General features: G+C 36.1%; 1 protein-coding gene across 1 annotated transcript; it reads left to right on the top strand.

Annotated features, from left to right (window-relative positions):
• The first annotated feature begins 1,012 nt into the window (after positions 1 to 1,012).
• On the top strand, positions 1,013 to 12,831 carry LOC108218815 (uncharacterized). The gene is made up of 20 exons (XM_017391935.2): positions 1,013 to 2,151; positions 2,601 to 3,057; positions 4,226 to 4,313; positions 4,425 to 4,606; positions 4,755 to 4,891; positions 5,341 to 5,407; positions 5,591 to 5,723; positions 5,801 to 5,915; positions 5,984 to 6,059; positions 6,164 to 6,346; positions 6,797 to 6,957; positions 7,143 to 7,248; positions 8,060 to 8,261; positions 8,362 to 8,642; positions 9,864 to 9,985; positions 10,910 to 11,054; positions 11,148 to 11,240; positions 11,780 to 11,853; positions 12,179 to 12,232; positions 12,309 to 12,831. The coding sequence occupies exons 1-20, from the start codon at positions 1,178 to 1,180 to the stop codon at positions 12,604 to 12,606; spliced, it is 3,948 nt and encodes a 1,315-aa protein (XP_017247424.1). The 5' UTR covers positions 1,013 to 1,177; the 3' UTR covers positions 12,607 to 12,831.
• The last annotated feature ends 745 nt before the right edge of the window (positions 12,832 to 13,576 follow it).

The following is a 13,576-nucleotide window of genomic DNA, read 5'->3' as shown; positions in this document are numbered from 1 at the left end:
AGTGAAGATGTGACTAAGAGCCCACAAGAAGAAGATCAGAACCCAAAGAACATGTTTTTGACGGGTGCTCCGTTGTTGCAGTCATTCATCGTTGCTTTAGTTAGCTGTAAATGTCTCTGTTTAGAATAACATTTTTCGCTTAAATATCATATTCTTTAAAATGTCATTGGAGTTTTTCCTATAAAACTATTGGTTCTAATGTTTTTATTTTTGAAAAATAAATATTTTTCGATTTAACTTCAAATTATGCATGAGAAACATCTGGTCGTTGTTGCTGCTCCTTGAACACTGTTAGTAATAATATGCAATCACATGCTCTGCTGATCGAAATTTTTACATCTCACATTATTGCAAGTGAAACTCTCTTTGAATCAAGTTTTTATCAATTATTTACAAGTATTTTATAATGGATGCTTAGTATAAAAATTTAAGATTAGAGTAAATAACATTTTCCAGTATTTGCAGATTGATTATATTGATATTATTTTATAAGACACAGAAAAGACATGTTAATAGAAATGAGATTTATTTATATTATTATCAAGATGTCGCGGATCCTCGCCTAGTTTATAATCAAAGATATTCCCTCCGTTTCAATTTAGATGTCCACTTTGGAAAAAAAATTATGTTTCAAATTACTTGTCCACTTCAACTTTCAATGCAAAATAATATTTCCAAAGTCAATTTTACTCCACACATCTCTTATTTATATTTTCTAGATCAATCTCACACCACATGTTATGATCATTTAATGCAATTAATATGTGAACAACCACATTTCGTGTGATTTTTCGAAAGTGGACATCTGTTTTGAAACGGAGGGAGTATAAAAATTTTGTGAAAAAAATATCTCACGAACAAACAAGTGGCCACTGGCAAGTAATTATTGCAGAATAGGAGTTTGCTCCTGGTTTCCATGTTGGGTTTGGTATTTGTCAATGGGCTTTCTATAACAGGACACTAGATGGGCTCAATGTTGAAACAAGTGTGACCCATCTCCCCATTATCCATTACCCGGAATAAGCACACCATTGTCGGAAAACAGACGCTAGATCGTCGCTCCACTCTGTCTCCGTCTTCGTCGACCACCTCCCACCACATTTTTCACATTTACTCCCTCGATTCCCTACTACCAAATCTCTCTCTCTCTCTCTCCCCCATCTCTCCCTATTGAAGCATGTCAATTGAGCGATCACCCAGCGAGTCATGGGACATGATGCTCCCGGGCCCACCCTCCCGTAACAACGGCGGTTCATCCGATCTAAGTCCCACCGGTCTACTCTCCTACGCCGCCGGCAGCAGTGTAGTCGTCGTCGACACTCGCTCTATGCAGCTCATCACCGTCATTCCCCTCCCTCCGCCATCGAACTCATCTCTCTCCCCCTTCGTCACCTCGGTGCGGTGGTCCCCACACCAGCTCCGCCGTGACTTGCTCTCTTACGATCCCTCCACCGCCGCCTCTCACTTACTTCTCGCCGCCGGTGACCGGCAAGGTCGCATTGCTCTCCTCGATCTCCGCGCCAAATCACCTCTTCTCTTTCTAGATACTTCGGATTCTAAGCTCGGAGTCCAGGACCTCTGCTGGATCCTGACCCGACCCGATTCATACGTGATTGCTGCTCTCTCCGGACCTTCTCTGCTCTCTCTCTACAATACTTCCACTGGCAGGTGTTTCTTCAAATACGACGCCGCTCCCGAGCTCTTCTCGTGCATTCGCCGCGATCCTTTCGATTCGAGACAGGTTATTGCATTAGGACTTAAAGGTTTTCTATTATCTGTTAAGGTGTTGAATGATAATTCAGAAGATGACGTCACTCTCAAGGAGCTACAAGTTGGCACCGATACTTCGGAATTGCAGAGGTTGGAGAGGGATAATGCAAACGGAACGAATTCGAATGCCACATCGCCTGCACTTGCGCTTTATCCGACTTATTTTGCTAAATGTGCTTTTTCGCCACATTGGAGGCACATTTTGTTTTTGACTTTTCCAAGGGAATTGGTTGTGTTTGATTTAAGATACGGGACTGCATTGTTTAGTGCAAGCCTGCCTAGGGGTGTTGCAAAGTTTTTGGATGTGTTGCCGGATTACAGCATGGAGTTGTTGCATTGTGCTCATATTGATGGAAAAATCAGTACCTGGCGGCGGAAAGAGTAAGCACTTCCACATTTAACTTTTGATTGCTTAATTTTTTGTTTATACTAATTCTGTTGCGTAGATATAGTGAATATCTGACATTCTTGAAAGCCTTAGAATAATTCTGTCAAGAATAAGTGTAGTGGTATCTTAGACTCCTGTCGGACCAACGGAATTAGAGACACCTACTTGTTTATGGCGTTCCTCACATTTTTAATGATTACTTCTACATTGACGTGTCCTGTAAATTGTAATCCGATGAAAGAAAAATCGAATATGAGTTGTCTATAATCCATATAATCCTTTGCTATGTATTTTTACAATTCACATAATGACCATCAGGACAATTATGACTTGTATACTGTAGTATTTATTTTCATAAACAAGTTGCTATGCTGTCTTTGGCAAGTGAATACATTTTAACTTGCTGAAGTTAAGGGGGTTATTTCTTGGCATATTATTACAGAGGCGAGCAGGTTTACACTATGTGTATGATGGAAGAATTGATGCCCTCAATTGGAACATATGTCCCCCCTCCATCAGTACTTGCAGTTTCCATCTCATTATCTGAGTCTACCCTACAAAATGTTAGCAAATACTGTTCTAATCAATCTTATACCTCACCTGAGGTGGATTTTGATAATCCTTTTGACTTCTATGATGTTTCTCATATCATTTCTAAGACACATATAATATCCATTTCTGATGATGGAAAAATTTGGAACTGGCTCCTGACTGCTGAAGGATTAGGTGAAGCTCCAAAAGGTGAAAGTAAGTCAAGCTCTAATTTAGAGAATATGTCAACGGTAGATAGCAATGCCAGTGACCCTGGGTTGGATTCTATTAAACCGCTTGAAGATATTACAATCACTACCAGACGTCTGTCAAACACCACTACCAACGGTGAAGATATGTTGTTTAAGGTTGGTTTAATAATATCAAGTTTAGTCTTTACTATGTTTTATTGTATTTTATCTTGTGTCTCCACTTCAGGTGACAGTAGGCTAATTATTTGAACAGGAAGGGAACACTAGCCCAGTCATGTTATTGGTGTTCGTTAGGTGTACTTCTGTTCATGTCTTTGCTTATTACTTTATCCTGTTCACAAGCTCTCATAAATTCTATAACCTGTAAAATTTGGCTTCAAAGAATGAGCCCACTAAAAATATTGCAAGTAAACATTAAATTTAAGGCGTAGAGCATGTTTGGCCGGGCTGAAAGTGGACACCGTCCTGCTAATAGTAAAAAGTATCTTTGAGGTGTTTTTCTGTCCCTCATTTTTTTACAAGCTCATTTGAGCTGCATAACCCTAAATACACTTCCCTGTAAGGCATTTTTTTTATTACATAATTATATTTTGTTTCTTCAATTGAAACTCTATCTCAAATCAGAATTTACCAAACAGTTAATTAAAGAGTAGAATTGCCCAAACAAATAAATAAAGCTTAAAGCTAAACTATGTACTATTTCACTTAAGGTTTATATAAAGTACTTAAAGATGCAAGTAACTTATTTTATGATAAACCAAACATTAAGCGTATTCACAAAAAAACACAAGTTCAACTTCAGATGAAATGTTATGTTATAGCTTAAATTCTATGACAACTAATATTATTAATGGTATTCTATATTCTTATTAATCTATTTTACAGTGTGCAAAGTTAGATTTTATTAATTATTATTCACACAATTGGATACCATGAAAGCAGTATAATACGATTTTGATGTAATGCATAATTTGGAACAATATAGTTGAAAATTACAAATATAAATTCAGAAAATGCACAAAGAAAATGGGAATGTAATTCCTTTTAAAACCAATGCGCACACTTCAGGAGTTCAGGTCACCTTGGGCAGGCTGAAGCACATGTCTTAGACATTTTTTAGACGCTTTATGGATTCAATTTGCTTCAGGTGTACTGAACCGCTTGTCAAAGTTGTGTTACCACATCAGGGGTGCTTTTTTAAACTGACAGTGAAGGATGTTGTGTTTTCTTTGCATAGTCAAATCTAACATAAACCTGTAAGATAATGGCCTTGTTAGTCTTTTGGTATTCAAATAGATGTAATATTAAGTTTCACTCTGTGCAGATCAGTCTCGTCGGACAACTTCATCTTCTTTCTTCAACTGTAACAATGCTGGCTGTACCAACCCCTTCTTTGACATCCACTTTGGCACGTGAGTGATTTTTCTTCACAGGATAATCATGTGTTTACTTGGTTCTATGGTTTTGTAGCCTAAACTTTGACAGATCAATTGACTATAATGGTTGGACCTTTATGTGTGAAGGCGGTGGAAACTATCCGGCTGTCGCGGTTGCACTAGTTGCTTTGGGATCCCAAAGTGGTACAATTGATATTGTTGATGTTGCTGCTAATGCTGTTGCTGCAAGTTTTTCCGTTCATAACAATGTCATTAGGGGATTAAGATGGCTTGGCAATTCTAAACTTGTCTCTTTTTCCTATTCTCAGGTGCATTTTTTTACATTTACGTTAATACAAGCTGCTTATTCCTTCTTATATTTATATTCTAAACGGGGACATACTTTTAAGGAGTCACTTGCCATGTATATGTGTTTGCGTATCATAATAAAATGCAAATATTACTTCTTGTATTCAGGGAAGTGAAAAGATTGGAGGCTATATTAATAAACTTGTAGTGACATGCTTAAGAAGTGGGCTTAATCGAACATTCCGGGTTTTACAAAAGCCAGAACGTGCACCTATAAGAGCTTTAAGGGCTTCAGCTTCTGGAAGGTTAACTTTTAACCATCAATGTTCAACTTTTTAAGCTCTACCGGTGCACACTTTATAGAATTTTCAGCACCCTGCGCACATAAACTATCAATGTATTGAAGTTACTGGAGCATATTTCCCTTTGTGTGTATCTGTATTCTGTCATTCATAATAAACATGGCAGGTTCTAAGAAGATGACTAGTATAAGAGGTGGATCATGTCTACAAAGAGATATTTTTACTAGCAAAAGGGCTCTGTTATACATTCATTACGTTTTTCCTTGTTAGTGTTTTGGTTCTAATCTCTCCACAGATCTATTCTAGTGTAAAGGATGTATGCTATTGTTAGGGTAGAGAAAATCAACTATCTATTCAATTTGGGTTCCGTAATTAGTTGTTTTGCTCCCAATCACCAAGAGCTTCATGTTCAACTTGTAACACGAGACCAATTTTGTGTCATTGAATTGCAGATATCTTTTAATATTGTTTCGTGATGCACCTGTTGAGGTGTGGGCAATGACCAAAACTCCGGTTATGGTAATACGTCACATTATGCTACAAATTTGTTTTCATTCCTTTTAATGATCACATTTATACACATTGCAATGTTATTTTATGTTATTAAATTGTAAAAAATACACATAACCTTGCCATTTTGTACTCATGCAGCAACATGATTATCAGAGGAAACTTTAACTCGATTTATATATCCTCATGCAGTTAAGATCTTTAGCTCTTCCGTTCACGGTATTAGAATGGACACTTCCTACTGTTCCAAGACCAGGTCAGATGGGACAATCTAAGCAATCAGATCATACAGCTGTAACTGCAAATGCATCCTCTTCAGAATCAAGTGAGTCATCTTAATTTTTTTATTATCGTTCATATTGACACATTTTATTGACCCACAACATTCACTCTTAAATGTAGAAGGAGTAGGTCCTGATGAGACTGAAGATGACTCCTCCGAAAGTTTTGCATTTGCATTGTTAAATGGAGCACTTGGAGTTTTTGAGGTTCATGGCCGAAGGATCCGAGACTTCAGGTACACTTGGCAGAATGTTAGTATTTAAATCCATATATTTCTTTTATTTATTTGTTACTTGTATGCAGACCAAAATGGCCTACTTCTTCATTTGCTTTATCTGATGGACTGGTCACAGCAATGGCTTACCGTTTGCCTCATGTAGTATGTATCAGTTGTTACTAAATGCTGTATGGAAATTTTGGTGTTAGTTTGCTTGTTTGTAGCAAACTTTTTATTTAGGCAGGGGTAACTCGCTCATTTATTAGGTCATGGGAGACAGGTCGGGGAACATACGCTGGTGGGATGTGACGACTGGGCAGTCTTCCTCTTTCAATACTCACAGGGACGGGATCCGGAGAATCAAGTTTTCACCTGTCGTTCCCGGAGATCGTAGCCGTGGGCGCATTGCCGTGCTATTCTACGACAACACATTTTCTGTATTTGATCTTGTAAGTGAGAACAATGAAGTGGTTGGTTCATTCAGTGTAATTGTGTGTCTATTGTGCATTAATGATATTGATAATTTCACTTTTAACATATACTTTTTAGCTTTTGGCTTTTACTTGATCAGTTTGCAAAGTGCAGGTATTAAGAGTGTAATCATATCTTGTATTAAAAACATGGGACACATATCAATCTGCTGCTTTATGCATATACGGTTAGGTAGCCTAGTTTAATATGACATACCAAAACCTGATGTCCTTGTCCAGGTTGTCATTTCTTCCACATTCTAGCAACTATGGGCAGTGTAATTTGTGACACCTGAATTTCGATCAAGACAACTTATAAGTCTGGTTTTATATTTCATACATGGTGGAAAGGTTTAGTATTAATACAAAGAATTCTCCAAGAAACATGCATATTAAGTTCTAAAATGTATGAAGTTCTCTGATCTGCAGGACTCGCAAGATCCATTAGCCAATTCCCTTCTACAACCTCAATGCCCTGGAACCCTCGTCTTGGAACTTGATTGGTTGCCTTTGAGAGCTAATAAGAATGATCCATTGGTGTTATGTGTTGCAGGAGCTGATAGCAGTTTTCGTCTAATAGAGGTTACCATGTATGTGGAGGCAACATCTGAGCAATAATATTTACTTCTATAGATGTTTAGTCAAGTCATGAATACGAGATAACCACATTTTCTGTGGAAATAATTGTGGAGAAGGAAACGCTTGTTGCATTCAGTTTCTGGGAAATGGTCATGATTGTTTATCATTGAGTAAGACTGCTTGTCTTTTAATGCAGGAGTGACAAAAAAATTGGACATACAACTCAACCAAGATCACTGAAAGAGAGATTTCGGCCAGTGGCATTATGTTCACCTATTCTACTGCCTACACCACATGCACTGGTATAATATATATTCTAATTTTCTTATCTTTTTATCGGCATAAGCTTAGGGTCAGAACTTCAATGTTCAGCTCACCATAAAATTTGTAGACGTTATTTCAGTTTTGATTATATATCAAAAAAAACATCACAAAAGACTTGGCACCAAGTTGGATAATAAGATTGTTGCTGACTCAATAACAAACAATGTGTATTTTAGTAGGCCCACCATATGTGGTAGTAGGTTCTTTTATGCTTTAAGATGAACTGTTTTGCAGAAAATGTTGAATATGTAACTTGGCTCTTTTTTAAATGGATTAAATGGCTCTTTTTTAATTGGATTGAATGCCGAGTGAGGTGGAGCTGATATAATAATATTTAAAGGACTCCCGTTAAAGTCAACCTCTACTTTAACGGACGTGAAATTTTTTATAGTTCAGTTAATAGATTGCGAGGTTAGTTGTGTCATGCTTTTGAAAGTTTTTGAGTTTGATGATCCACTTGCAAGTTGGATGTCCGATGTCACCTGGGTGATGAAATGCCATTTAATCCCAATTACAAATAAGAATAGCAGTAATTCCATCTCTGCTGGTATTCGGCATTTCTGTATACGACCAGTATTTAGGTTCTCAAATCTTCTAAAATGACAAAGTACTTATGCCAAAGCAAAAATCTTTTTGAGTTGAATATTTCGTGGAAAAGTTTTATCAGAATCCCCTCGTCAGAACTTATGGTATTGTCTAATCTTTTTTCTAGCTGATTGGATGTTAATATTAGTTAAATCTAAAAACTTGCTAGTTACCTAATTGGCCATTTGTGTATATCGGAAAAAGGCATTGCGGATGATACTGCAGTTGGGTGTCAAGCATTCGTGGTTTAATACATCAACCATTATGGATAAGGGGCATTATAAAATTCTTCAAAGTGGATCATCAACAGGAGATCTTCGTAGTTATATGATTAATTCACCACCTGTCGGTGACTCTGTTGTGCCAGAATTGCTCCTTAAAATTTTAGAGCCTTACAGAAAGGAAGGTAGGTCTCTTTTATCTGGTGGTTAGTTTATGTCGCAAGTGAAATGAATTCAGTGTCTCTAGTCTGTCATTTTCTCACATGTTACCTTTGGATTCTGAAGGATGCATACTTGATGATGAGAGGGTAAGCATATATGCTAATGTTGTCAACAAAGGTTCAGCTGCGAGATTTGCCTTTGCAGCAGCAATTTTTGGGGAATCTGCAGAAGCACTTTTCTGGTTAGAGTTGCCTGGTGCACTTAACCACTTACTGAATAAGATTGTTAGCAAGTCACTTCAGAAAGCCCCAATATCAGCTTCAACTTCTGAAGATGAGGATGCATCTATGCTACTTAGAATAACATCAAAGGGAAAGTCAGTGCGTGGAAAAAAGAATGTATCAGTGAGTAAAGCTTTCTGAATTTTCTCAGAATTATATACTTTAAAAAACTTATTTATTAGCAGAAATTACTGTTCAACTTGGGATGTGGACTGCAAGATGATCAATTGCATCATTAATCTTGTCAAGAGCCATGTTCACTTTAAAATATAGGTTAACGATTTGCCCACTTATGCACACTGTTTTTGGTCATTTTTTTTCTAGTATTACATTTACCAATAGATAGCAGCTGTTACAATATCATATTTTCACAATGAAAATATTAAATAATTAGAACTTATTTCTATGAGCTTATTATCTCCTTGTCTCCTTGTATTGTTTTCATCATTTAATGAGTACGCCTGATTTTTGTAATTTCTTTTTATAATATTACTGTCAGATTATCTGTAACCAGACAATAGAGTTAATTACACTTTGTAACCCCTAGATTTGCTCCAAACGCAGTTTAGTACCTGAACTTTAAAACGTGGCAATATGCACCCTACACTTAACATTCCCGTGCAAGTTGTAACCCCTAGTCACTATTCCGTCCAAATCTGCCGTTAACTTTAACTGTTTGAGAGGTAACAGTGTGTATATTAGTTTCTAACAGCTACTTTACCCCCGTGACCCCTCAAAGTTTATGTATTATATTTTGAAATTATTTCTGAACACACACAACGATGTAAAAAAAATTAAAATAATTTTTAAAATATGTATTTATTTTAAAATTTTAAAATAAGTTACATTGTTTATGTAAAAAACTAATAATTTCATATTCTAAATCTAGATACATATTTTAAAAATTATTTTAATTTTTTTTACATCATTGTGTGTGTTCAGAAATAATTTCAAAATATAATAAATAAACTTTGAGGGGTTACAGGGGGTAAAGTAGCTGTTAGAAACTAATATACACACTGTTACCTCTCAAACAGTTAAAGTTAATGGCAGATTCGGATGGAATAGTGACTAGGGGTTACAACTTGCACGGGAATGTTAATTGTAGGGTGCATATTGCCACGCTTTAAAGTTCAGGTACTAAACTGCGTTTGGAGCAAACCTAGGGGTTACAAAATGTAATTAACTCCCAGACAATATAACATTTCTTAAAAATTGCAATATATAATGATTTGCTTCGCAATATGATAAAATATTGTGTTCATGACTACCTGTTGTATTGGTGGCATAATTTTAACTATTACTATAATAATGAAGTACCCTGATCTGTTACATTATTGGCAGAACTTTGGTCAGCATAGGTTGATGGCTTTTGACCAAGGAGAGTTGTGGGAAAGTGCTAATGAGCGTATTAACTGGCATGAAAAATTGGAGGGGGAAGAGGATATTCAAAACAGAGTACACGAGTGAGTTCCTCCATCTTATTTTCCTTCTATTAGTTTCTGTATGAATTGTCATTCGGTGTAAATAATTGAAATGTAATGAAATTTGTTACGAAAATGCTGGGACTACTTGCTACTGCTGATGATGTTTATGGTATATGCATGAAATCATAAACGAGAACATGATGCGTTGCTAGTCGTTACCTATATTTTGGCTGGTAATTTGACTCTATTGAGAAGTTAGAGTTTAGAAAGTGGATTTAAAAGAATTGAGCGAAATTGGACTGCCGCAGAGAAAGATAGGGACAGAATTTTGGAAGATAGCAGGGTTTTTCCATTATATATAGAGAGAAAATTGAATTGGTGAAAGAGATTACAGTAACTTGTTATAATGTAAATAAGTGTTGCACAATTTACTCTTTATAGACTCTCAGGATATCATTACTCAGATTAGTTACAGCACTACAGCAGTAGTGCAGTGATTGGACTTAAATTTAGTTGTACTTTTAATACTTCTGTCCAGATGCAACTGGTACCCTTTAACTTGTTAATTACTGAAACTGCACCAAAGTGATGGGAAAGATCTGAGACATATTTATATAGTCACTTGTCATACACACCACACAAGCACACACATATAGGGATGGTTCATATTCATTGTCTGTTGTGAACCTTTTAGCCCAGACCATCTCTCTCTATCGCTCTAGAATTCAGCAATTAAGTTAATGACTATTTAACTGATTTTTTTTGCTGAATTGACCACAACCAGTGGCTAACTAACAGTTGCTAGTTGCTACATATCTTATGGTATCATGTTTAATTGTGTGCTTTATATGTTGGGTCTACATATTCCAAAGATTCTCACTAAAATAGGATTTGAACCCGTGGAAAGTTTTTGCTTTTGCTTTTGCCTGAATACATATATGATTATATCTCCTTCATGAACAGGCTTGTTTCCACTGGAAATTTAGAAGCTGCTGTTAGTTTACTTCTTTCAACCCCTCCAGAGAGCTCTTACTTCTATGCAAATGCATTGCGTGCTGTTGCTCTATCATCTGCTGTATCAAAATCCCTTCTTGAACTTTCAGTAAAGGTAATTGAGAGAACTTGTTTAACCTAATGTGGTTTTGATTGTATTTTTAGGATGTCTATATAATTTCACATGCCCATTGGTCTTCTTGGAAAGGTTGTTGCAGCAAACATGGTCAGGAGTGACAGGTCATTGTCAGGCACACATCTGTTATGCGCTGTTGGTAGATACCAAGAAGCCTGTTCACAGGTGATATCTCTTTACTCGAGTCAGTTCTTTACTCACAGGATCAATCACATGATCCCTGATAGTGGTTGTCTCTGTGAATGATTGAACTGTCATTTTCACCATTGTACTTGTAGATGTTACTTGAATAAAATTTTGAGTTTACTTTCTTAGCGTCTTTTAGACATGGACCCTGTTGTCCTTATATCTTGCGACGCAGTGGTCAGAAATGATGCAAATAAGTCTCTGCAGTAAATGTTTAAGAGAGTTTAATTTAGATTTGGATATTGGTGACTGTAGTCTGTAGGGATCATACTGTGTAGACACTAGACATACATGTTCTTTTTGTTGGTAACTTGAGAAGTATAAATGGGAATCTATTGCATCAATGGATGGGTGTTAATGTCCAAATTTGTGTAATTGGATATTTCTGACTTTAACTAATTGTGTGCTAGTTCATTTACTCCATCTCCCTCAGGATCAAACATTGTATTACCGTTTTATTGGTCAACATTTTGCTTTATGATTGGTTCATCTTAGCTTCTTATCTTTTTTGTCATTAGCTACAAGATGCCGGATACTGGACAGATGCTGCAACCTTAGCAGCAACACATTTAAAGGGTTCTGATTATGCAAGGTTAGATGCTTCACTTCAGTTTATATTATAATATGGAAGCTTATTTTCCTTACACGCAGAAGCTAATTGACATGATCTTCTACTCTCTCTGGTCAATGTAATCATCAGTTAGGGCACACATAGTAGGATAAGAATGGTACTGGGAATATCTATAGTGGTGATTAGAATTTATGCTTATCATAAGATGAGAAACTTGAATAGATTTCTTGTGCTTTTCTAGAACATGTTTGTTTTCAGCTCTGGGGTATATTGCAGCTAATTCTGTTTTCGCTTTTTTTATCGTGACTTATGTTGGAACTCCAATTTTGTAATTGGTGTGCTGCAGGGTATTGCAAAGGTGGGCAGAACATGTCCGCCACGTTGAACATAATATCTGGGGGTAGGCTCTTATTCTGCTTTACTCTTCTAGTGTGTATTATTGTCAACCTCCAGAATTTCATTATCGTCCATCGCAGGGCTCTAGTCTTGTACGTGGCTGCTGGTGCTTTGCAAGAGGCGTTGGCTGCACTTCGTGGAGCACAGCAGCCTGAAACAGCTGCCATGTTTATACTTGCTTGCCGTGAAATCCATGCCGAATTTGTATCCAGCTTGGATTCAGATGAGGAATCAGGCGAGCCAAATAAGGAAACACTGCTCAACTTGCCAGAGTTGAATCCTGATAATGAAGATGTTATTGCAGTTGGAGAATATTATGGCGAATATCAAAGAAAACTAGTGCACTTATGCATGGATTCACAACCCATTTTTGATTAAACCCATTGGTATATATAGGTCATTCTTTCTCATCTACCATCACAAAGTGTTTTTGTAACGTAAATATAATTTAGGTTCCCGCATTCTTGTTACTCAGGTTTAGGTGTATGTTTTGGCACCCAGAACTGTTGTACATACTGTCTTAAATTAGATTAATTAAGGTTTTGATTGTATGAATATCACAGTGAAAATTCTTTTAATTTAATTGTAATGTACATTGATTCATATTTATTTCGCTACTATAATCAAACACTTTTGACAACAAAAAAAATAAATCAAACACTTCTGCTAAAAGTAAGCTGAATGTCGACCAAAATAATGCAAGATTTTATATGTGCTGAATAACCTGGTCGTTTTGTTAGCCTGAATTCATACAAATGTTAAATTCTCTTCCACAATCAAGCTTTGGAAATCTAAAAATTATTAATAACCTATAATGAAATAAAAAAGAATTATAAATTCTTATTTTTTTTACATAAAATAACTAATATTAATAAGCTAAAATTTAGGATTTGAAATATAAAAATTTGCTGAATCTTAAAATTCAGGGTATACTTGTGCAGTAATTCGAACGGTGAACTGGAGCAGATTTCTGAGGCAAAAAATAAAATAAAATAAAACCTCCAAACAAAATAGAAACATCAAAATATAATTTATAATATCATTTATTAAAGAGTAAAGTGCACTTTGTGTACTTCAACTTTACTCAAGACAACATTTGTAATACTGTAGTTTCAAATCGAGCATTTGCAATATCAATTTTTGTATTTCATCACACTTTGTTGTATTCCGTTAATTTGGGTTAACTCCGTTAGTAATTTAAGGAGTAAAGTGCACTTTGTGTACTCGCATTTTACTTAAAGTGCATTTTGTGTACTCGCATTTCACTGTAAATTTTCAACTAGAGTATTGCAAGTGATGTTTTTGAGTAAAGTGCGAGTACACAAAGTGCACTTTACTCCTTAAATTA

Source organism: Daucus carota, chromosome 4 (assembly GCF_001625215.2).
Source record: "Daucus carota subsp. sativus chromosome 4, DH1 v3.0, whole genome shotgun sequence".
Classification (NCBI taxonomy): Eukaryota; Viridiplantae; Streptophyta; class Magnoliopsida; order Apiales; family Apiaceae; genus Daucus; species Daucus carota.
The sequence above is the reverse complement of the archived record's forward strand: the minus strand, read 5'-3'. Positions and strand labels throughout refer to the sequence as shown.

What these genes read in the sequence shown, in the direction of transcription:
- LOC108218815 (XM_017391935.2), top strand. Translation starts at nt 1,178, where the DNA reads ATGTCAATTGAGCGATCACCCAGCGAGTCATGGGACATGATGCTCCCG. An exon ending in AGTACCTGGCGGCGGAAAGA is followed by an intron (nt 2,152 to 2,600) that starts GTAAGCACTTCC and finishes ATATTATTACAG; the next exon opens with AGGCGAGCAGGTTTACACTA. An exon ending in ATTCAAAACAGAGTACACGA is followed by an intron (nt 9,986 to 10,909) that starts GTGAGTTCCTCC and finishes CTTCATGAACAG; the next exon opens with GCTTGTTTCCACTGGAAATT.